Below are 26,197 nucleotides of genomic sequence, written 5' to 3'. Positions count from 1 at the left end.
AGGAGAAAGTGTTATTCCAACTGGATATGTTTAGGGTTTATGGTGCACTCACATAATGTCAACTTAAAAGCTGTGGCTCAATAGACAAATGGGCTCATTCACTGGAGCTAAAAGCACTTTTGTGTGTGTGTGTGCCTATGTGAGTGTGAATAATAGTCAGCCTGTGCCGTGTTAAATGCTTTCAGGTGTCCTTGAGAATTCAGCCGGTCAAGTGTTTCCCTCACAGGACTATATGGTTAGGTTGTGCTATTCTGTGTAAACAAAGAATCAAGTAATCACTGAAACCATTCATTCTTGTTGCATGAGTAAGAATATCTCTCGCAGCTATCTCTATGTAAAATTTGCATAGTTGAATGAGTGCTGTAGAATAAGTCTTCATCCTCACGTGGACCCATTTTCTTGTCTGGGCAGCATAATTGAAAGGCTTTTCTGACTAACTGTTAGAACTTTGGCCTCCTATGCCAAAGGCCCATCAACTGAACACTGAAAAGGTTACGAGGCTATTAACCAAACATATTTCCTCTAATTTTGTAATATGACATTATGAACATGGCTGAACACTGTGTAATGATGTCTTTTTAAGCTGGTTTCTTATTCATTATTCATTGTTTATTAAATTATAATAAGCAATGACAGGTATGGGAGCTGAAATGGTAATAAGAAATGAAGTCTGGCTGCATGTAAAAAAACAAATATGTTGCACTAACAAAAAATTGCATAGTTGAAAATTCTGACATTAATCACATTACCGCTTGCATAGCTCCAACCTTAGCCAAACTACAAGACACCTCCCAACTTAGGTAAACGCACAGAAAAAGCTTAGGGCAGATTCATCCTGCAATTTCAGCCATTAGCTCCCTTAGCCAGCTAGTGTTCCCAGACTTCCTCTAAATAGTGTGACCTGTGAGAAATATCCGAAGCATCTCTTCATGCATCACTGTAATATCAGGGGCTTACTAAGACATGTCCCTGTTTGAGCTCCTGGGAGTTTCTGAATGTTATATAGCTTAATGGAATCAAGCAGTTTTTTTGCTGATTAAGCAGCAAACATCCAGCAGGCTTACTGTTTTGGAAACTTGACAATGTTTTTGAATGGATGATTATTTAGATCAAGAACTATTTGTTATCTTGGGTGACCTGGTGAAACAAAGCTCCCAATGTAATAACCCATTATGGTTCTGGAATGCCTGAAACATGAAGCATTGAGTGAGTCCCTGCATTATAAAAACCGTCATTTTTCACAGGATATGATGAAATATTTACATTACTAGATGGGTTTAACTAATACACTGGCAAGCCAGTGCATATTATGTATATTTTGTAGTCCTGTTATGAAGCGAATGCAGACTATGTAATCATTCTGAGCAGTGAGGGACAATAATGTCAGACTTAATAATATTGTGAAATTCAGTGCAGCTACCAGTTCTACCTGTGAACTAGCTAGTGCATTTGGACTGTGCAATGTGACAATGTTTCGAAGGTACTTTGTGCCTAAGAAATATTATAAGTCAAGTCTGTTTTTCATCCAAATGGCTGGTGGTATATGAGAATTTGGATATACAGTCACATTAGTATAAAGTTTGTATTTTAGGCACTTGGCCAGCATCACATTTTTTTACATTTGGTTCACAAATACGTCAATCACAGCCATTATCTGTGATTCCTAAGAAAAGGAAAGGTACAATGATCAAAGAAAATTTAACAAGAGATTATCTCTAATAACAAAGACTAATGAAAGATTCCCCTCAGCCTCATAATTTAAGGGATTTAATTTGGCCTTTTAAAGCAGCATTTTCTACTCTAATATTACCTTGATCTTGTGCTGCTCATTCATGTGACTTTCTTTGAAACCATTTGAAACTGAATTCATTTTTAAAGTGTTATTTTCAAAGTAGAACTGGCATGCAAACTTGAATACTACAGTACACAAATGCCATGTACAAGAATATTAACTACATGTAGATCACGTAGGAGATTTTCCAGTAAATGCAACAATAAGAAAAATGATTCATTTGAACTCCTTGTGTATAATGATATTTGCCTTTTATATTTCGGTATGTAGCTCTGTAAACTCACACCCTAATACCAGACCTGTGTACTGAATACCTGGATAGCAGAAAGTACAACAGATGTTTCCCTTTTAATTTAGTCCTGCAGTTCAGACAATGAGCACTTGCGTGAAACAGTACAGTGCTGCCATGTCAACAGGCTCCGGGAAGGAGTATAAACAGTCTGGAAATGTTTTTCAGGTGCAGCAAATCTTGCAGAATCTCCAGCTGATGGAGCTGCTAGCACAAAAAATGGCCAAAACTGAAGCAACATAAAATAATATTCGGACTTTTTACAACCTGCGCACAGTTGTTGGTATCAGTGCCAGTGTATAATAATAATAATAATAAATAACAACAACAACAACAACAACAATAATAATTTCAGTTTATATAGTGCCTTTCATAAATCTATGGACGCTTCACTTTTAAGAGGGAAAAACCTAGGAAAAATAATGTGAAGTAAAGAGGAAAGTTCTGGGTTGATTTTTAAAGATAGACATGAGTAGAAAAGTTACTAAGAGATTCTGGCAGTGTTCCAATGCTGTTGAGCAGCACCACTGAAGGATCTGCCATCCATGATTGCAATTGGAGTTTGTGGGACAGCAAGAAGACCAAAGATAGAGAATCTAAGGGTGTGAGACGAACAATATAATTGAATGAGCTCAGTGAGAGAGAGGTAGGAGCAAGACCATGCAGAGCTTTGAAAGTGAAAAAAAGGATTTTATATTTAATCCTGGAGGTAACAGGTAGCCAGTGTAGCTGTGGAAAGACAGGTCTGGTGTGCATGGTATATTTGGTAGATGTATGAATTCTGAATTGCCATGTTTTGGATGTATTGAAGAAGCTTAATCAGTTTAACAGGGAGACCATAAAAAGGAGAAATACAGTTGATATGAAACTCAAAAGTGAATAATGAGTAAAGAGACTCAATATTTTAATAGTTTTTGCCATTAACATCAACAATGAAGTTTGAAAAATCAGAGAGTAGCGATTTAGGCCCTACTAGCAAAATGTCAAAAAGTCAAATTATTCATTAAGTCATTAAGTAGCTATGCAAGCAGCATATTATATCTGTGACACATTAACTCAATGCCTAGGCAGAAGCTGTGGGGGAAGCAGTACTATTGAAAAAATGTAAATGTCATCAGCATAACAGTGGAATTTAATGTCATGATTATAAATGATTTTGCCTAGTGGAGAAATATATACAATTATAAGAAAAAAGAAGCAATGGACGATTATAACTTGTTGTCTGTTAGTGTCAGAGAAGCAACTGTCATACACACTTCTGACCATCAGAGGTCTTCATCTCTTAATGGTCTCCATGGGGACTTATTATTATCACCAGCATCCTCTCAACCTCATCACCATCCTATATAATACCTCCAGTGACTCCCAGTAGTTGTGAAGTATCTCTGTCTGCATACCAAGCCATTTGTTATTACTGACTATCTGGATTTTGACTATATGACTATACTTTTGTTGTCAGTAAAATTCACCTGCACATGGATCTTAACTCTTAGTCTGATTCGTCACAGTTAATAATATATGACCATAACCAATTTAGAGCTGAGTTGAGTAATATCATACCCGACAGTATAGAAATGACTCTGTCATGGTTGAGAGTATCAAAAGTTGCTCTGAGGTACAAAGAGTCAAATTGTTGAGAGAACCAACATTAGATTAAAGCAACAGATCATTTCCAACCCTGAAGTGAGCAAACTTCAGAGTGCAAAAGCCAGACAGAAAAATTTCATACAGATTATTTCTTGACAGAAAAGCTTGAAGCTGAGAGGCTACAACTCTTTCCGTTATTTTGACTAGGTAAGGGAGATTGGAGACGGGTCTATAATTGGTCGTGGAGGATGGATCTAACCCAGGTTTTTCAAGAGTGCCAGAGTGCCAATTTTGAGAGTTAGAGGGACAGTACCTAATGAAAAACACAGATTCATCAGATGAGCAATTGAAGTGAAAATAGCAGAGGAAAAAGAGTTGGAAAACGTTGACACAAACTGGAATGTGACCTAGTTTTAAAGAGACAGTGGAAGAATCAACAGTGGTTGTCAGATTTGATGAGCAGAGATGGAGTCGAATGCAGGTAAAAAGTTTTAATAATAAAGAGGGGTGATCCAAAGGAGTAGTCAAAACACAAACGAGAGGTAATATCCAGAAAACAGGTGAAAAGAAAGCAAATCCAACAGAGAACAGGCAAAAGAGATTAATAACCAGATCTGCATTAAACAATACAAATGCTCAGAATTGTAAGGCAGACATACGAGACTTCGCAATGACTGACTGGACAAACTGAGCTTATATAGGTAAGCACACGAGGGATGACTAGATACAGGTGAGTTGGGAACAAACTAGGGGCTTGTGGGTAGTGTAGTTTGCATTGGACTGAGTCCGAATGGAAGGCATGACAGTAGTAAAGAGAGCAACAGCTTTCAGTATTCTGAGAGACATTAGCCTGGGAAAGACAAGAGCAGGTTATTGGTAAACTTTGTTAAATTTATGAGGTTTCTGTGAGTAATTCATTTAACTCAGACAAAAATTGGCCAGAAATTTGGGTGGATAGTAGATTAACAGCAACAGCAATGGGGTAGGATCATTCTTACAAGCTGTAACATCATGAAAAATCATTCTTACAAGCTGTAACATCATAAATCTTTTATCTTCAAACTACTTTGGAAAACTGTAGCGAGTCACCTTTTCCCTGTCAGATGTGACTTGGGTATATAAGTAATTATATATATATATATATATATATATATATATATATATATATGCATATCCCCAACTTGCTGTTACCAGAAACATATCAAAATTTGTATGTAGTGCACATCACTTCTTATCAATCTTTACCTACCAGTTCCAGCTACACTGGACCTTATGCACAAAAGCATCTTCTGTTAAAGCAATCAAGCAGTCCTCGTACTTTCTCAGATTGTTTTGTCATATATAGTGTTGGTTATAATTATATATAATAGCCTGGGATTCACCAACTTTCATTTATAGCTACAGAAACTCGATAGTCAGCACATGTGCTGAGGTGATGCTGAACTTCAATGCTAAAGCCATAGTTCCATCCCTGATATTGTTCAGAAAGGTCTTGCTCAACAGTGTTTCTGGCTGACTGTGGTAATAGCCTCTCTCTGTGTTACGAATAGCGCTGAACTCTGTGTTTCTTTCCATGTGACAGGCTTTCTGTTTCTGAACAGTGTAGTAGTACTGTTCTGGAAGTTCTATCATGACCCAATGCTGTTTGTAGGTTTTAATTATTGATCAGTATTAAGAGGGTGGTAAATATGTGTAGAAAATGTAGCTGAGATATGATATGAGTTGACACACAGAACAAAAAAAGCACTTATAATAATCTTAGGTTTGTCATTCATGACCATCTTAAAGGCTGAGCTGGAGACAGATAAGAGTCCTCATTTTCCATGAATTCCCAAACCTAACAAGGTTCTTTTACTCACCATTCACTATTTAGAGCCCAAGGGCCCCTTAAATGACAGGAAGTGAGGGGCACGGCTGGAGAAGCAGTTAAAAAAAACTCAAAAGAGGTTTTTATGTGGGACTTGGGGAAAGTGAACACAACCTTGTCTTGCCCAGGCCTCTCTTACTCTGCCATAATGTTCACCTTCTTCTTTTACAAGGTGTGTCTTTTGATCCATAGGCTAGAAATTGAAATCTGCACTCTGAATTCTACCTTAATTTCCAATGTGTGTGTTTTTAGAATGCCTTTACTGAGCATTCTGTTATTTGGAATGTATGTATTTATATTTCTGTTCTGTTGTTGGTCTCAGCTTTTGCAGGTGTGGGGTAAATCTCACTTTTGTTTTATTAGAACCAAACACTAAGAACTTAGGTCTGGCCTCATTTGAATGCTTTTCTTATATCTTTGTTAGTACTGTATTTTAATCCCTACAAATTCCGAATATGGTCTAAGAAGAAAATAATTCATTTTATTTCACCATTTTGATCTCATCATTTCAGAGAAACAAACATAATATGTATTTACAGAGTTAAAAAAAAACATAATATAGCATATTATAGGCTGTTTTGCTTCCAGAAGCCCTGAGAACCATTGTGTGACTTATCACATTGTCAACTCATATAGTACTAGGAGATTTAATCCTACTCATATAGATTATTTTATTTTTGGCTGTCCTAGGAGGTTAAAATTGTGCAACCTGTCAATAGGACTGTGATCCAGATCCTCTTTCCATATCCATTACACCCCACTCCCCGCATTGTGACTTATGTGTTACGTATGGGTTTTTTTTTCAGTGTAATATGTTCCCCTTCCAGGCAGAGAAAACACAAAAATATGCAGTGAAGTGGTACTTCAGGTCTAAAACAGATGATTTACAACAAAGAAAATTCTTCAGAAATAAATAGACATAAATAGAAACCCAGTGAGAAGAGTAGCAGACAAAGTAGCAGACAAAATTAATCTGATATATATATATATATATATATATATATATATATATATATATATATATATATATATCTATCTCACTCTGTCTCTTTCTTTCTCTCCCTGTCTCTCCCTCTCACCTACTTTCTCACTTTTAGGGCCAGGTGGAAGTCTGTGTCGTGTTGAACGTTTCTCTATCCGATCAGGAGCAGGTTGAATACTATGTATTGTTAGAAGGCTCATCTCTGCACCATGTCACTAGAGCTCAGAAGAAAGAAGCGGGTGATTTGCTGTGCTTCACTGTACCCGGTGAGTCATGCAGACCAATCTTAAAAAAGCTTGCCTTAGTGACAACTCAATCAAGAATCATAGCTCATTACTCTATAGTATGTAGCTGACACTTTTATCCAAAGCCACTTATAGTCATGACTGTATACAATATGAGCAATTGAGGGTTAAGAGCCCTGCTCAGGGCAACATGGTTGAGGTGGGGTTTGAACCAGCAACGTTAGGATGACTAATCAAAGACCTTAATATCTAAGCTACCACTGCCCGGGGGTATGGTAATAGAAGGCTTATGTAACATTAGATAGTATGACCAATACAATCTTACCGTGTAGGTGATATGTTTCTAAGACAACCAAGCTACACTTACTGTAGGAAGCCACATGCATTTACCTTAATTCCATAGAATTTTGACATGTATTTTGCAGAATTTCATATACAAACTGTAATTCTTTTTGAATGATATTAAAAATGTATCATCTAAGAAGAAATGTAAAATATAGAATCGTGGACCTATTTAAAATTTACATTATTGAGTTGTTCCTGCCTTTGTCTCCAAGGTCACAATGTCCCAGAGAGGGTCTTACTTTGGGTGTACTGCTGGGATCAGGGCAGCACCTGTGGTCAGATGACCACTCTTCTCAGCTCAGAGGCGCTCTTACTGGAGTACAAACTGGATGACATACAAGAGGTGGCCGATCTGCTCCTGTCCACCCCTGACCTCCTGACCTCCAGCAAATGCCAGGAGATTAAGAAGAAATATTGCTTGGATGGGAGCCTTCAGTGTGAGGAGACCAGTTCTGATGTGCAGTATGGACCGTCTGGATTTGCTGAGCCAGAAGAAACTTCAGGGTCTGACCAAAGACTACATGAGTCCAAAGAACAGGCAGGAGCTGGCAGGGAGAACAACCCTAGCTCCAGAGGCAACTCTGTATGCTGCAAACATGGTCTTGAGTGCAGATGCGCAAAGGAGCTGCCCATTGATGCTGACGTGAAAATCACGCAGGCACTTGCAAACATACAGTCTCATCTACATTGGAACAGCCAAAAGACTCAAGAGACTCAAGGTAAGAGTGTTGCATCAGGCTCTACTTTGGTTTTTTCTTCAGGCTGTACCTGATTTTTTATTTATTTATTTTTTCAGATCAAATTCAGTTTGCGGTTTGCTTTTTTAAATGGTGTTACGTGCTGGATGCAATACTAGATAACTACCTATATATAGAGGTGCCCCTATATATCACATTGTATAAGGCAGTTTGTTTAAAGACTACAGCATTATGGGTTTACCATCCAGAGGTGCACTGCTTCATTAGCCACAGGTTAGTATCTGAAACACACTGGAAGTCAGTGCCTATCTCTAATCATTTGATCTCCTTCCTGTTAGACTAACACATAGAATCATGCTCTTGAATACAATTATTAAAAGATGTTTATTAGCCATCTATACTGAATAGATTCGTGAGCAGAGTCAAGATCTACAAAACAGGAAGAGGTCAAAATTCAATAAGCAATCCAATCTGCAAAAGTATCCAGAGGGTAAATCCAGAAAATGGCTGAACAGTAAGGCAAAGGTTCATTTATGATATACAACAGAAGATCATATGACAGAATAAACAAAGGAGTAGAAAGGCTTAGAATAATAGTGGGAATGCTGATGAGACTTTGCAAGGGGTGAATGTGGAACAGGTAATAAATACAGCAGATGATTGGTTAGAAACAAAGAGCAGACATTAGAGAGACAGTAAGCTGGCAAGCTGGAGCATGCAGCCATTGAAGGGGTACGGCTGTCACAGGAGAGTTTTGGGAAATGGAGGCCCCATGAGCTGGTGAGGTTGTAACACTTTCCCCTGTGGGGGACAAACAATAATAGTTTCACCACCTTTTGTGTTAATTCTGCTTTATATTGTTTATAATTCTTTTATTTAAAAGTTTGATTATATTTCCATATGGTATACAAAGTTTCTAAACACACAACAGTTTGTTTGCTCTGAATCTGATGTATTCTGGAACTCCCCAAATCACCCATACATAGTCAACATTAATTTTAATGGTTTCAAAACCAGCACCACAGGACATTTACAGTCACTTAGATTGGGTTCAGCTATGCTTTGCATATAAACTAGCCTTTTGTTAATCAGACTATGTTTACCAGGAGACAATTAGTAGGGATTGCTCCCTTTTGGTGAACACACAAGTAAAATCCGCAGGGAACTTTGGGAACTTTGTCATAATCTCAGTTTGCCTGCTCAATGTTGAGATGTGAATGACTCCAGTACCAATTCATAGGCTCTCAGAACAAATAAGCAATTTCTGAGGTTTGTTGGTTAGTTCTTTAAGAATCACAGTTTCTCACTCAGACAGTAGTCCATCTTACACTCTCTCTCTAGCATTCTATTGAACACTAAAAAGGTTTTCCACAAATTCTTCATGACACTGAGGCTGTTAATCAGGCTCACTTTTGTACACTGAATTTCTGTTTGAGCATTATTTAAATCTAGCTTTCTTTTGATTCTTTCTTTTGACATTTCAACAGTTGTATCTGAGAAGAAAAACTAAATCAACTAGATATTGAATTAATACAATTTTAAAATTGTTTACAATCTCATGTATATCATAATTCTTTATTCTCCATAATAAGCTCAGACTCGACAAACAAAGAAAACCACTGATAAACAGCGGTAAGAACTCAGAGGTCGTCAAGTGATGAAGGGTTGATAGTGCTGAAGCAAGTACACAGCGGCAGCAGTACGGTCCGTTGCTCTGAAGGATCAGCAATGTGCAGCACTGATGGCAGCTACTTGCAGGCTCTTATAGTGGGGAGAACCAAAGAGGATGCTAAACGGGTGTGTGTAATGATCAATAAGTGGGTGATTGGGACCGTGGCAAGTGTTTTGTGGAGGAGTGGGCATGTCTCTCCTGCTGGGTGCTCTGTGCACTGTGACAGAACTACTATGTGAAGAAGCTAGGTTTAGAAAGTTTCATGAGCCTACCAGACATTACAGAACTGAATTCTTTATTGAAAAGCTTTTCCACATCAAACTCTGCCATCTTAAGGATAAAAGCACACAATACAAAATATCTGCAACATTCCCTTTGAACATTTCAGTGCAGGCTGCTCTAAGTAATATTAATTATTTTATGTTCAACAAACCATAGCTAGCCCTACAGCTAAACACTTACACAAGTTCAAGTTCAAGTTCAAGTTTGGTTTATTTGTCACATACATAGTCATACACAGTACAACACGCAGTGAAATGGTGGCATTCACGCAGTGACAAGGCATTCAAGCAGAGATTGCTCAGAAAACCCTTGATGTGTATGGCATCAAATCCAACTGACAAGAAATGGAAAACAGCAGTATTTTAAAGGCTCTTATAACGCTGTGAAAAAAAAATCACATTATTTTGCATTTAAGTGTTTAAATTACACAATTACAGCGCATACAGCATACTTATAATGAGGAATGATGAGGAATATTATATGTAAATCGTCACAGGACACGCCCTCCCACGAGTCACGTGGTACGGCCTGCATCGTTGGGGGGGTTGTTCGCCCTCGTTTGTAGCCACGCCCTCCGTGATGGCACGCACCTGCACGTGGTTTAACGTCGAGTGTTTGTCTGTTTATTTAAACCTCTGCTAGTGTGTGCATCGCGTTGGTCATTGTTTACTGAAGTCTGTCAAACTTTTGTGTAGCCATTGTTAAATGTAGCTGTAGCCTGTGTCCGGTTAAATATATAGTCATGTCCAACGTTAATGTTGTGTGTCTCAGCGCCACCGTCGTAGTATATGTTCTGTGTTAATAAACGTCTTTCACTATCGAGGGAGTCTCTGCGTCCTGCTCCACGCCCATTGGACTCGGGCCAGCATAAATAAAATTTTATATATAAAATGTTATATATATAAAATTATGCATAGGTCATTATCCGTTATAGTGGGACTTATGTTACTACATGTAGTAGTTACAAAATAATTCATTATAAGAGCCTTTTGAGGAATTATTGGATTTTATAAGTATGCTTACAAAGCATTATTATCAAGTTACAAAGAGTTATAGCAACATTTATCATGGCTTATAAATACAGGCTTCATAAAAGGAGTTATCTAATATTACCAATATAACAACCAAGCTGCAAAGCTAATCACTACAATAGTCTATGGATCAGTCATGCTTTCCAAGCTGTTACAAACCTGAGACAATAGCTTGCATGGTAGGCTTTAGTCCTAAACCTAAACCTGACAAATAGCTAAGGTAGCTAGAAAGCCTGAATGACTGGGTGCATATTCAGACCTTTGATGAATGTTTGAATTGAAAAATTAGTAGGAAAAATCAGTCAACAACAGCCCAGGGATAAAATAACAACAAACAGGATTATCCGAGGCAAAACACTGACATGAGTCCAAAAACAGGGCAGGAAGCAGAAACCAAAACCACAGAACTCATGTTGCATCTTCTACCATCTACCACACTCCCACTCATCCTCTACCTAACTACCACACCCCTGCAATGGCCAAGTGAATGTTTAGATCTCAGTCCAATTGAGAATCTGTGGCACTATTTGAAAAGTGTGGCCCACAAATGGCATCCAACCAACCTGAGCAAGAAGGAGGAAGAAGGAGGAAGCAAATGCAAATGCTCTCCAACTGAAGAGTGTAATAAAAAGAATGAAAAATGAAACTCAACATAAAAGTGAACTGGAACAAAAACAAAGCTACAATGTAACAAATGTCAGTGTAACATACACCAGTGATGGGTAAAGATGTGATAAAACAAAATGGCTTGAAAAAAGCAAAACATAAAGACAAAGCAACACAAAGGTGGTGCAGAGAATGAGGTGAACATGCGCCACCTGAGTGGGGAGTGGGAGTAAAACAGACATGTGAAACAAGACCAAAGCATAAACAAGTGCCACATCCAAAGCCACCATTACATAATTGAGGCTACAGGCAAGGGACTCTGGTGAGCGATTCCTTCACACATATCCAGGTGAATAGGCTTTTAATAGGTTTGATATGGGAATCTTGGCTCTGCCCGATTTAAGGCAAGATTTATGTTTTGGACAAAAACGTTTTATCATGTCTGTTAGTGTATCTAGGTGTTCTAAAGCCATTCACATAACTTTGCAGGTGTTGATGGCATATGTGGTAGAACAATAAAATATTGCGCTGACCAGCTAAATTAAGGGCTTAAATTATTTTTGACCAATAACTTTTACATCCTTGATAATAAAATCATTTGAGAAGACTGTTAAATCTCATAATATTAAAGTTGCTCAGGATCAGATCATCTTTAGTTTGAATACTGCCCTGTGGATGATGCTAAAGTATTTTTGTTGGATTCACTACATACATACCTCAAGGGACCTAAAACAAATGCCAGAATTATATTTGTGTATTTTTCATAAGCATTTAATACACAGCCACTTTTACTGGCCAAAAAACATGGAGATGATTGGAGACATTTCCACACACTTCAATGTCCACTCAGGACATTGACTATATTTAACAAACACACACTAAGAAAAGGATGTTCCATTATTAATGATCCCTCCTATGCCATCCATTCTGCATTTGAGCCATTGTGTCATGGTTATCGTTACTGCTGTCCGCAATATTGCACGGGTGGATGGAAGGTGACTTTTGTGCCTGAAGCCATTAGACTGACTAATTACCACTTTACCTGAATTGAAGAATGGGCATATAATTTATTTTATCATTTATTATGTATGTGTCTTTTAATAATTTTTGTAAGCCCATTTCTTAATTGACCCTCAGGGACAAATAAAATTGATTCAATTCAAGACTCTGGATTCCATTAGCTTCCACAAAGCATAGAACACTTATACTTGTGATTCATGAAATCACCTTAGAATATGCTGTCATTGAACTTTATTTATTCTTGTGGTTGGACAAAGACCTAAACTTTTTGAACGTGCAACTAAATGCATCTCTGTGCCTTAAGAAAAGCTTAAAGGAGGTAAATGTTGTGACATTAACATTTTAAATTAGTTTTGAAAACACTGAAATGTAAAGAAAACATTTTTTAGAAATTTGTTGAAATTTTCCTTAAAAGGGAATATGAAAGGGATATATGTTCTTTTGTCTGTGGTTCAGATTGGAACTTCTGAGAAGCTGTTGCTTGGAGACAGTTGTTAAGATGGAGCTAATTTTCCGGATACATGTATAAAATATGTATAACATGAGTGCTCATTCTTACATTGTTTCGGCCAGCATGAGCTACATCAATTATTTTAATCAGAAATAAAATACAGTTTAACGATGACTGTAACAATCATGTCGTGAGAGTGGGATGCCAAGACAAGTCTCCACAGCTAAACTTGTACAAAATGACCAACCACCACAGGACGCCAGCTCCTTCGGCTAAAGACGGACTTCCTAGTGGGAGGTGCGTAGGCACCCCCATTCTGCTGGCTGGATCCCAGGAGATTGGGGAGAGGACCGTGACTGAAGTCCGTGTCCACTCCAGAAGTGGAGGGGAACACCCCTGGAATTTCTTGGCGGGGAGCCTAAGGCTATCGAGCTTGGGTTGAGAAGGACCGAAGGGCACCACAACAACCAGAAAGAGGGAGGTTGGGTGGAGCCATTGAGCAGAGCTGAAGCCCAAGTCCCTTTCCTTCAGCAGACTCGCCAGCAAGACTGGAGGGGTCTGCCCAAAATCCTGAAGGCAAACCGCCTCTGGGACACTCCTAGAGTGGTAGGCGAGAGGAGGACCATTGGGGAGGGTAGCATGTCTGGAACCAGGGCGGACGTGCACCCCCGCGTGTTAATTGAGGCCACAGACGCGTTCAAGGTGCCTGCGTGGACGGCGGGCGCCACGTCACAGCACCTTATGTGTTCATGTGTGGGTGCTATTGTTTGTCTGTGTTTGTGCCTCTTGTAGGTTCAAGTGCAATGTTGTTGGGCGCATACCAGACTGCCCTGAGAGAGGCAGGGAAGAGGCCTTTCTCCCTCTTGCCACGAGGTCTCCCTTGTTAGCGGCACCTGGCCCGCCTGGTACTGGGTTGGCATCGGGCATTGCCGTGCTGTGTGTTTGTGTTTGTGTACACGGTACCCTGAGGTTCGTGTTCACTGGAAGGACGCGTCGGGAGCCGCACCCCTTGGGAGGGGGTTCTGTCACAGAATGCTCACCTCTCGCGAGTCACGTGGTTTGGCCCTCAACGTGCAGTGGGGGGATTTTGTTTGTAACCACACCTGCACACACCTGCACCTTGTTTGTCTCTGTGTATTTAAACCCACATCAGTGTGTGCAGTGTTTTTGGTCATTGTTGATGTAGCGTGTTAATGTCAGTGTGTGTTAGTGGTGACTATCGTCAATGTTTATGTAGTCTGTGTTAATGTTCACGTTGTGTACATGCCGCCAACTGTATGTGTGTTCGTGTTTACTATTCTTTTGTGTGAGTGCCCCCGTTGTTGTTTTCGTTTTATGTTAATAAACCTTTGTCCGCGTCACGGGAGTCTGTGCGTCCTGCTCCACACCCTTTGGCACTCGGGCTACTCGTTACAAACTGGTCTTTATTTAACGCAAAAAACACAAACCGAAAGTAATCAACACGATGAATAATGTAAGACTCACCAAACATTAACAACACAACAACCGTATACATTAAACAATACGTGTGTTCACATACAATACAAGATACACACTGGGGTAAACACCAACACCAGACAACAGAACAATAGAGATTTAAGTACACATTTTAACAAGGAACATAACTACAAACAGGTGTGACATGGACGATCAACACAGCAGGGGCGTGATAATGGACAGACACACACACAAACGGGGAGGAGTCTAGGAGAGGGGGCCGTGCCCTGACAGAACACCCCTCCAACTCCCAGCATGCCAGCCTATCAGGCCACGGCCCCCAGACCACCACCAAGCGGCGAGACCAGAGGACCGAACAACCTGACACGAGCCAGCATGGACAGGACAAAAGGAAGGACCACAGGGACCAAGACAATGACAGGCACAGGGATGGGCACACTCATGGGAAGGGGAATAGACACAAAGGGAGACAGAGAGACTGACACAACAACTGTGATGGGCAACAAAACAGTGACAGTAACAGGAACATGACTGATGTTTCCCAGAGGAACAGCAGGTGGAAGTCCCATAGCTGACCAGAAGAGAGTACTGGCCAACACCCCCATTGCTGGCTGAGGCAGGGTTGCTTGCTTTGGTGATGAAGGCACCCCTGCCTTGCTGGCAGACATGCCAGGGAGCGCTTCTTGCCGTGGCTCGCCAGATGATCCACCAGCTACAGTTTCAGGCACCGTAGAGTCCATCACTGTCTTGGTGGACTTGTGAGGGGACACAACAACTCTGTGGCAGCGCATACCGGATGACACCTGTACCTTCCTAGAGGCCCTACAAGGGAGAGCATAGGCTTTTGAGTGGTGTGTGCCTTTCATAGGCTTGGGCACAGGTGAGGCTTCCACCTCCATGTAGGAGTCGACAGAATGCTCTGACTCCATGTCTGAGAGAGCCTCCAGGGGCAGCTGCTCCATGCTGTGGTGAGAGGAGAGGGTGTGCTTGGATCCTGCCTCCGAGTATGAGTCATAGTAGAACTCATGCCTCTCAAGTTCCTGCTCCTTGGGGGCTGGTCGACCGCCATTGTGTTCGACCCTGAATCCCCTAGATCCTCTGTTAACCCCTCAGGACAACCCTCCTCCTCTAAGTAAGGACAGAGCGAACTGATAAGAAGTGCGGGCTTAGTTTCTGAGCAGTGGCTTGACGGCTCCTCCAGGCTTAAAGGCTCTGCTGTACAAGAGGCATCTGGGAGAGCACAGTCTCTCTTCTATTTCCTCATTTTCCTCCTCTTAGAAGGCGTAGGGGAGTCGATACCCTCCCTTTTAGGGATATCGAGGAAGGTGCTGTGACAGTGACTAATGAAAAAAGTATAAGTTAAAAAAATTAATTCCTCTCTAACATATTGTTCACTTTACTGTACATGAGTGGACCCAGATAGGCATTGGCCAAAACACCAGAGGAGTGAAGCACCAGCTGCTGGTGGATAAAACAGTCACTTAAGACTGTAAGACCAGACAGATAAGGAGTGGGATGGTATCTAGAATAGAGGGGATCACACTACCAGAAGGTTATATAGCAGATTTTGAGGGCTGCTACAAGTACCTTGGAATCCCACAAGCTAATGGGAATCATGAAAAGGCCGCAAAGAAAGCAGTCAGCCAAATACATGCAAAGAGTGAGGCAAGTCCTGAGAAGTCAGCTGAATGGGAGAAACAAGATACGAGCCATCAACACCTATGCTCTGCTAGTCATCAGATACCTCGATGGCATAATAAGATGGCCTAAGGAGGAGATTGAAGCCACTGACATCAAGACAAGGAAACTCCTCACAATTCACAGAGGGTTTCATCCTAAATCCAGAACTCTGAGACTGTACACTAAGTGAAAGGAGGGGTGCCAAGAACTAGTATGCATTAGAGCCACTAACCAGGATGAAACAACCAAGATCCAGGAGTACCAGGATTATGGCCCCAAGTGATGAAATGCTTAATGAGAACCTCAGACATCAGAAACCTGAGGAGGTTGAAAATGAGGAGGAGAAAAACCTTCTTGGGAGGAAAAACCCCTGCACGGTATGTACCACCGGTAAATAGTGGAAGTAGCTGGTACATGGAACACCATAAGCAAGTGGCTGGAATAGTATAGAAACATATGTGACAAGTACGGACTGAAAATTCCATGTTCTAAGTGGGATACACCCGCAAAAGTGGTGGAAAATTACCATGCTAAGATCTTGTTGGACTTACAGATACAGACAGACAAGATGGTAATGGCTAACCAACCGGACATAGTGATAGATTTGGCCATCTTGAGAGATTGCAACATCAGAAACAAGGAACACAAAAAGCTTGAGAAATACCAAGGGGTGAAAGAAGAGCTAGAAAAGATGTGGGTGAAGGCAACGGTGGCTACCATAGTATTTGGAGCAATATGGGCTGTGAAACTCAAATTGAGAGAATGGTTCCAGATCCCAGGAACAGCATCCGGGATCTCTGTCCAGAAGAGTGCAGTCTTTGGAACAGCTAAGATACTATGCAGGACTCTCTGGTAGAGGACCTGAGCTTGAAGGAAAAATGACCACCTGGAGGGCGAGTGGGGAATTTTGTGTATGTGTATGTGTGTGTGGATATATATCCAAGATGAAAGGTTGATCCATTGTCCACAATGAGGCATGAAACAATTGCCCTCAATGATGAGATGATGAAGGACTGCCTCAGACAGATGGGTGACATGATCACCATGGAAGCAGAGAAGGTGCTATGGAAGGATAAGTTCCTGCAGACAGATGGTAGAAGTTGCTGATATAAGACATTCCTACCAATGGCTGTAAAAGACAGGACAAAAAGACAGCAGCACTAATCATGACAGCACAACATCCAGCACTAAACTCTAGGTCAGTCAAAAGGCGTGTATCACACCAGACAAGAAACAAGATGCAGAACTGTGTAAAGGAGCCTCTGAGACAATCTAACACCTAGTAGTAGGATAGAAGATGCTGGCATGGAAAGTGTACACCGAGAGATGCAACCCAGTGGCAGGGATCATATGTATACAGGAAAATATTTAAGTCATATGAACTGGACATCCCCAAGTCCAGTTGGTAGGAAAAACAAAGAGTGGTGGGAAACAATAAGTCTAAGATGTTGAGGGACCTCCCAATCTGCACAGATAATCAAGTAGTGGTGAACCAACCACATATTAATAGTAGATACATAAAATAGCAAAGGTAGTAGAAAAGGAAGTGCTATGTGATTAAAATATCAAAAGGAAGGGATATGAAAAGTTGGAAAATATCAGGGAAGAAGGGCCTAAGATGGAACAGTCGCTGCAGCAGATCCCAGGAATGAAAGTAACTATCTCAGTTCAGAAGAGCCCAATTCTAGAAACAACAAAAATAATGACCAATACCATCAAATTCCCATGTATATATACAAACACACACCAAATAAACACTTGCAGAAAACATATTCTTCCTGTGGCAGTACATAGAATGTGTTTTTTGTACACTACTGAGTATGCTTAGGATGTCATGCAAAACAGAATGTTTATATGTTGAGTAGCTAGAATGTGTCAGTGATGGTAGAATGTGTCAGTGATGGTGTGTTTTTTTGAACTCCTGACAAGCTGTTACTTTCAAATAGTTGTTAAGGTTAGTTCTACTTTAATATTTTGTAAAAACATGTGCTTGTTTTATGTATGATATGACAGAACCAAACAAGACCAATATCAAATTGAAAACAGGTCATTAATTTAAAACAAAAAAAGAAATGGACCTAAAACCTTTCCTTATGGCACTCTACATGTTTGAAATCAAATCAAATCAAATAAGATCAAATTGATTTGTATAGCACTTTTTGAAACAGATGTTGTCATAAAGCAGCTTTATAAATGTCCAAGTCCAAGCCCCCAGTAAGCAAGCCAAAGGAAAGTGTCAAGGAAAATGAGTGGTAGCTTGTGACTCAGTAGTCACTACAATAATAACACCACAATAATAATTTTAAGAGAAAAAATAATAAATAATAATAAAATGGAAAAAAAAGAATGTCTATTCTAGTTTTCTAGAGTTCTAGTCTTGTCCCAATGGTGTGCACGTGTCCGAAACCCATCCTGCAAGAGAACACCCATCAAGCGCAATGGCGAAGTAGTTGGTTGGGTTGGAGGTATGGTGGGCAACAACAGAGGACTTCAGGGGGTGGTGGGAGTAGCCACGGCGGCTGAGACGGGTAGAGGCTCAGTAACATCATGACATCAGGGGTAGGTGTACCTCGGCATAAAGGGAGAATAGATTATTAGGCATGTCCAGGTATGAGGGTGTGTAAATTAGGGAACTATAATGTGCAAAGATGGACTCTGGCAGATCTAGCCATGGCAGCACAGCTAAAAGAATAGAGCCAGAAGGAAACACAGGCATGAGGGCACCCTGGAACATCAGTACTCTCAGTCAACAAACTTGAGTGACAAAAGAGTGAAGGGAAGTGAAGTGACCGCATCATAACATCCCAGTTTATCATAACTCTCAGTGCCAATGGACCCCCAGATCTATACCTATACTTAAGATGGGAAGCAGTTAATAAAATGCCTCACTGTACAGATAGGTTTTCATCCTAGCCTTAAATATTGAGACTCTGGGATTGTCTGGGTCTCGAACATTTACAGGAAGGTTATTTCATAGTGTGGAAGCGTTATAGGAAAAGGCTCTATTCTTTTTCTTGGTACTAGTAAAGTGCCTGCACTTTTCGATCTAAGCAGATGTGGTGGATCATAAGGGCAAGTGGGGCATCTCTAAGGGCAAGATCATTCAGTGGCTTGTAGGTCATTAGAACTATTTTATAATCAATACGAAATTTTACTGGGAGCCAATGTAAAGTCGCTGAGATAGGAGTGATGTGAGCAAATGTTCTAGTTCTAGTAAGAACTCTGGCTGCTGCATTTTGAACTAGCTAGAGCTTGTTTAGGCACAGCCAGATAATAATGCATTACGGCAGTCTAATCTTGAAGTGATAAATGCATGGACTAGCTTTTTCATGTGAGGAAAGCATGTTCCTAATCTTTGCAATGTTCCTGAGGTGGAGAAAGGCAGTCCTAGAAACATTATTTATTTATTTATGAAACCTAGTATTAGATAGCTCTTCAATGATCTTTGTCCTTCTTGTCTTTCTTGATCTAAAAAGATCTAGATTATTGTACTCTTGTTACCAATTTGAAGTTACAAACTTGTTACAAACTTCTTTAATTTTGTAAGATCATTTGGTTTTGAAGAAACAACCACAAAATAACCGCAGAATTTTATTCGTTATATAGTTTTGAGGGGCTGGAACCAGAGGGGCATAATTCACATTTGATAAAATATTTTACTGGCGAGCACAAAAACACTTCAGCCATACACAGCCGTTTAGTCCTACTGTCACGCCACCCATTTCCTTGGATAGCTACGACATTCAGATGAAGAAGAACATCCAGCCAGTCACCAACCATACACACGTTCATCATCACCGGACTATGGCTGCTACTCATTTACACTACTTATTTATACCTGTCATTACCAGACACACTCTGCAAAGTATTGCCACTTGAACTGTCAGTGCATACCGAGCATTATTTCCGATTGTCTTACGGTATTTCTGTTCTTTGTCCGATTCCTCTCTTCTGTTTTTGCCTGCCTGATTAGATTGTCTTTAAGGATTTCGACCTTGGACTGTTTATACCCTGTTTGTGATGCACTGTGGTTCTGTTACTTCTATGATTCTGGTTCTGACGCTTGCCTGTAATTTGACCACTGTGTTGTCTTATCCATAACTGATTAAAAAGACACCTCATTTTATCTGTAAGTATCTGGCTTTATCTTATCGTTACACCTGCCATTGTTTATTAACATGTTTATATAATTTGTTAAGATAAAAATAACATGTACAAACATGCAAACACAATATACACAATTTAAAAAAATCTCAATTCTAGCTCACCCATAATCTATCTGGAAAAGATGGGTTTTAAGAGTAGCTTTGAAAATAGCCACAGACAAACAAGCATGCAACTTAAAAGGGAGACTGTTCCACAGCTTGGGGCCAGCAACATTGAATGCCCTTTTACCAAGAGTACACAGCTTAGAACTTTGAGCACGAGTGTGTTTAAGTGTTTGGAAGCAGGACTAGGGTCTTGTTTGGTCCTGCCATGTACATGGTTTCCTTAACTGAATTGCTTGTTAAGCCCCAAATCATGTCATGCCTTATATTTTCATTATCCTGTCTGGAACGTTTCTGGCCCGAGTGCCGCAGGGCACGGGGCAGGACGCACAGACTTCCCCAATGGTACAAAACATTTATTGACATAAAACACAGATAACACAAGTGGCACTCATACAATCACGAGGGTGAACATTATTAAACATTTAACACTAACGAGCTACACATAAATACGAAAACGTTGAAAACAAACGCAGACGTTACTGGCTACGGGTTTTTTGCACTAGAGACTCACTAGAGACTGAGGTAGTGACAATGACCAACAAATGGAGCACACGTGGACAGGGGTTTAAATAGACACACTGACACATTAACAGCAAACCCTGGGCACGTGTGCAATCCCGGGGGGCGTGGTTACAAAACAGATAAAGACAATACATATCAGTCCATGACAATATCACCCTCCACCACCACTATGACCACCACTAAGGTTGTGCATTAGTTATCCTGGCTGTTGATCTGCAAAACATCCGTAAAGCATTTTGATCCATGTATTTTCCTGCTGTTGATTTTCTTTCAGATCTCCACTGTAAGGACACACCTCTCCACACAGCTGTACGTTTGGGTCTCTTCCACCTTGCCCTCTTCTACCTTCAACAGTCTGGAGGTCAGAAGATGGCAGCGCTGCCCAATAGGGAAGGATACACACCAGTAGAACTGGCACAAATCAGAGGCGATGCAGAAACAATAAGTGCATTAACCAAGTGAGTTACTTCACCTAAGTTTACATATACTTTCCTTTTTCTTATTTTTAGGAACCATCTCTTAGGGATTGAAGTCTGTTGATGAATTATGTCACACGACCTGTGAACACAACATAACAGAATACTGTTTCCTATTTTTTTTCTATTTTTTATCACTTGTTGTTTGCAGTATAGTAGGAATAAGTGTAAGACTACTGAATACATGAAAACTACTGAGTCACAAGCTACCACTCATGAAGCCTGTGGCCAAGGAAACTTTAGCTGACTTTTTCTCCGTGTGTGTTATTGCTAATATCAATTTATCCAAAAAGCATTTATTTTTCCTTGATCTATTGAAGTGAATTCTGGTTACATCTCTGCAAGCCCCCCATCAGACCATGCCCTTCAAAAATTGTATAAATATGTTGCTTTTTGTCTTTTACTTAATTTATATACATAGCATATACATAACCAAACACAAGCGCTACATTTCAAAGTTAAAGATTAATAATGGCATGCTATTTCAGTTGTTTGTATGAATCATCTATAATTCCTTATTTCATAGTAATACAATTTTTATTACATAACCTATCCATGAACAAAGTTATTTAATATATTCTGATGCCCCTTCTAATTAGCAGGACATTTCACAAGCAGGAAAATTAGGCTGTTTTGGAAGATGTGTGGATTTTCTTTTGTCAAAATACATTATACCCACCTTATAACTACCATTATACCATTATACACTATACCTACAAAATACATTAACCTTAAGATGTATATGTGTCTGCATATATGTATAATTGTTTTCTAAAAAAGCAAGAGAAAAAAGTTTTTTTTAAAGTATATAATTAATATTACTGCTTTCCACAGTCTTCTTAATGTGTACCACATTTCATGTTTTCCCTTTAATTGGGCTAATGACCATTACAAATCTGACCTTTGGAAAGTTTTGGCACAGCCTTGAAAAAGTCTTGGGAAAGTCTTCATGAAGAAAGAGCTATTTAATCACATTCAGTGCTGGTATTCATGTAGAATTAACCAGGCAGCCATATGGCCTGCACAGACCAAAGTAAGCAGTGGAATGTGCCATAGTTGAGAGGAGTGTGTCTTTCAATGTAACAACATCATTAGAGGCCAACTGTCCAGCAAATCAAGTTAATCAGGTTTCTGCCCTGCTGCACCTTAATCAACTGAATGTGAAGTCAAAATGGCAGTAGAACCAGCTCAGGTGCCACACACGGGGGACCACCATGTGCTGAAGTAGATAGCACATAGAGAGTATCTCTTGGACTCAGGAGCAGTGGAAATAAGGAGGATTAAGGGTTGGGAGGAGTATAATGTAAATAGGAGGGTGTGGCAATTAATAAGCCAGACTGAGAAGATGCTATTTACTCATCTGTGCTAAGATCAACAGTGTATCACGGTGAGGGTATCTATCCCATGTTTTTTTGCATTTGTTTAAAAGAACCATGAGGTTTAAGTATTGTGAGGTTGCACCTTCTTTGCTACTTCATATACAGTAGAGTAGGGCTAGTTAGGACTTACTGTATGTACTTCACATTTGTGTAGGTTGTTGAGCTTTAGTATCAATATCTCAACAAGCTCCCTGGACAAAAGATTTTGTCACCTTTTATATTTAAGGTGGTAGTAAATTCAGGCTCCTGCAGATGGCGTTGCACGAGGATGATCGGGCTATAAATATCAGTGAGTGTGCGATGGGATTCATAGATGGAGAAGTGTTGGTACAGTGCAGTGAATGTGAATGCAGTGAAAGGCCATAGTGTGGAGGAAGTACCTGAAACTGCAGGTGTATTGAAGAGTGTGGTCATAGGGGTCAACCAACAGTGGCAAAAAGCTAATGGAAATACAGGGTGTCATGCAAGAGGACATTGCTCAATCTTGCTCACAACGTTGCCTGGTTATAGTGAGAGAAGGGACATGTAACTCTGGAAACATGTAACCAGGTCATATGAATCTCGTTTGTAAATGGTACTAGGTGTCATGTTCATCGTACATCACACTGATGTAGCCTACAACCAGAAACTTGTCCAGTCCATGCAGTTGTTATTTGTGCTCGTGGAGGTATTACACGCTATTAGGTAATTCTTTGTCCGGTGATCTTAGTATCATATTATTATAAAGGGGCAGTATTCCATGATCCACTGTAATTCACTCCTGGAATCACCAAGGCACAGTAGTTTAGAAGTAATCTAATCAGATTTCATCTACCGGATTGTATTGAATCTTGAAAATAGGTTGTTCAAAAGTAAGCAGGGACTCTGAAATCAGATTAGATTTCAGAGTCCCATCATAAACCCATTATATGTGATATGTAGTACCATTTAGAGCACTCGTAATCTGGATTTGGTAATATTGAAAAGTTTGTACCTAGATTAGGATGATCCAATTCAATGTTGCTTAAAGTCAGCAAAAAGTAAAATGAATGACCTAATCAGGGGATTTCCAAATCTGGGTAATTCTGATCCAGATTATAGTTTTTGAACATCTGTATGCAGATTACCAAATATTTGAAAATGGTTTAGCTGGAGAAGATACAAGTCAGTACTTAGCACAAGCAGTAACTAAAGTCCATTTATCAAGTGCATGGTGGGCAAGAACATCGCAAAACATTAAGCAACAAATGAACCTTTTCGTTCATCTGATCGATTAATGCTATGTTTAGCCCTTCAGCTTTCAAAGAATGGACATCAGTGTGGATGTCAGACGTCTGGGACGATTGCTGCCACTTGCTCCGGTTCTGCCCTGCAACCAATTCTCTTGTCCTGACAGTCAAGCATAGCACACATATTGATGCACAGACCAGTATCCAGCTCTATAGAGAAAAGACAAGAAATATAGATATGCGAATAGAGGTGAGTTAAATATATAAATTATATAAAATATCTAAATGTGTTTAAGGGTTTAATGCATAATTGATTTGAGTGATAAATGAAATTATTGTTAACACCTTTAATCCATTTATTGCAAATGATCTTTTATTGAATCATACACAGGCTGCTCTTTTGTGACAGTGAAATATTTGTCAAATGTTTTATATGAGATCCCAAAGTTAATTGTATCATTCTTTGTTTACAAAGTCTCCTAGTCTTTTGAGGTGAGGCTTTAGATTTGCACAAGCGAAACTCGGGCTGATACAGTTGTTCTTGTTTGTGATGTGTATTCTGTGTTGTAGGTGAAAGTGCTCAGTGAGGCAATGGAGAAGAGCAGACTCAGTCAGCCACATGACAGGAGTGATGGTGGTAAGTACCATGTCACTCCAAGCGCATGCAGGGTTATTATGGTTTGGTCACTGCAAGCCAGTTACTGTACAACAACTGCTATACATACACTACCTTAAGAAAGACTACATTAAGAATATCTTAAGAATGTTTAATATGATTTAAGAGTTTGAGTGGGAGGCAGGGTAGAGGTACCATACACAGGTGGTATTGAATTATTCATCGATAGGCTTCTTCTAAATTATCATCTACTTCAGGAACAACATCAAGTGCATTTAAGTTTATTATTTATAAGTGCATATAAGTGCATTGGGTGCATTTACCTACTATAGAAGGCAAACCTTATTGTCCTTATTGATGAAATGTCTAACTCTCATAGTGAGCTAAGAAATAACAGCAACAACAATTATTATTATTAATAATATTATAAATTATTAATCAATTATTATTTATCATCTATTTGTTATTATTTATTAATTATTAATTAATTATTATCAATATTATTACAATTATTATTATTATTATTACAATTATTATTATTTATAAACTCCAAGCATATGAACTTTTACAGTTAAAATAATGATAGGAGAAATAATACCAACTTCTATAATTTATGTCAGTGAATTCTAATGTAGCCTGTTATATAGTATGGATGTTGTTAGCGGTATGGATGTTGCTAGCTAATTAACAAGAGAAATGGCATGGATGTGTGTTAACTAACTATATGAGCATATGACAAGGAAACCTAATTAATATACTGTGAGGTAAAACACTAGGTGTGAATAGTTTTTGAGATCCAAAGACATTATTCTGCTTTTGTATTAACACCCTAGCAGATGTGCAAATTAGCGTAACTCAGTGAAAAGTCAGATCAAAGGACAAACCTGCTAGATTGTAAATTGATAGGATCTGCTGAAACCCTGATAGGATCTACTGCCTAGTAAATTGGTAAATTGGTAAATTGTGTATCCACAGTCACTGTAGAGAATAAAGCCCAAAAATTAGATATCCTCTCCTTAAGTTACAATGATAGAAAAAACCCTGATTATGTTTTATGTTGCAAAATGATTATGTTTATGGGGTTTATTGTCCAATTATATACTGTACTCTGTAAAGGTCTGACTAATATCTGAGGGTTTTAGTGATTCTAAGAATTATCTTATTAACCGACAGGACACAAAGCAATAGAAAGCACAGCCTAAATCAAAACAAATTAAAAATTGTTGGGTCCTGGGATAATCAGATATATAGCCGGTAAAATGTCAGTTTATTAGGTATACTTCACTCAAATTGTTCATTCCATATGTCAGTGTAGTGTGTGGTATAAATCAGATAGACCAACATTTTCTAGTGGTAGTTAGTATTTAACTGGGTCATTTGAGTGTGAAAAATTGTTTACCTTAGTAACTTTGAATGTGGGATAATAGTTGGTGTTGGTGTAGTTGGTGGTGCACGTGTAAGTGTGCCAGTTTCAAAGCTTCTACAAAAAGTAAAAAGTTACCAGTAAGGATGATTCTGTGTATGAAAACAGCTTGTGGATTAGAGGGGTCAAGGGAAAATATAGTGAGGATCATGCAAAGAAAAAGATGAGCTGCAGCAAGGCAAATCACATCCATGCAGAAGTCAGTATTGTAACACTTGCTGCAATTTGTCTTGAATGGGCTACACTATCCCAAGATGTTGGGTACCAATGATGTCAGCAAACAACAAGAAGGCATGT

General features: G+C 39.5%; 1 protein-coding gene across 8 annotated transcripts in view; it reads left to right on the top strand.

The window, feature by feature from the left end:
* The window catches only part of arhgef28a (Rho guanine nucleotide exchange factor (GEF) 28a), a 73,306-nt gene that overhangs the window by 9,235 nt on the left and 37,874 nt on the right, over positions 1–26,197 (top strand). For all 8 annotated transcript variants that reach the window (XM_035526626.1, XM_035526625.1, XM_035526627.1 and 5 more), the window contains exons 3-7: positions 6,633–6,783; positions 7,320–7,826; positions 21,073–21,256; positions 23,922–24,111; positions 24,432–24,498. In XM_035526626.1, coding sequence (XP_035382519.1) covers positions 6,633–6,783; positions 7,320–7,826; positions 21,073–21,256; positions 23,922–24,111; positions 24,432–24,498 — 1,099 coding nt within the window. The remainder of the gene's footprint in view (positions 1–6,632; positions 6,784–7,319; positions 7,827–21,072; positions 21,257–23,921; positions 24,112–24,431; positions 24,499–26,197) is intronic.

This window comes from Electrophorus electricus, chromosome 5 (assembly GCF_013358815.1).
Source record: "Electrophorus electricus isolate fEleEle1 chromosome 5, fEleEle1.pri, whole genome shotgun sequence".
Classification (NCBI taxonomy): domain Eukaryota; kingdom Metazoa; phylum Chordata; class Actinopteri; order Gymnotiformes; family Gymnotidae; genus Electrophorus; species Electrophorus electricus.
Note: the sequence above shows the minus strand (reverse complement) of the source record. Positions and strands in the feature narration are given on the sequence as shown.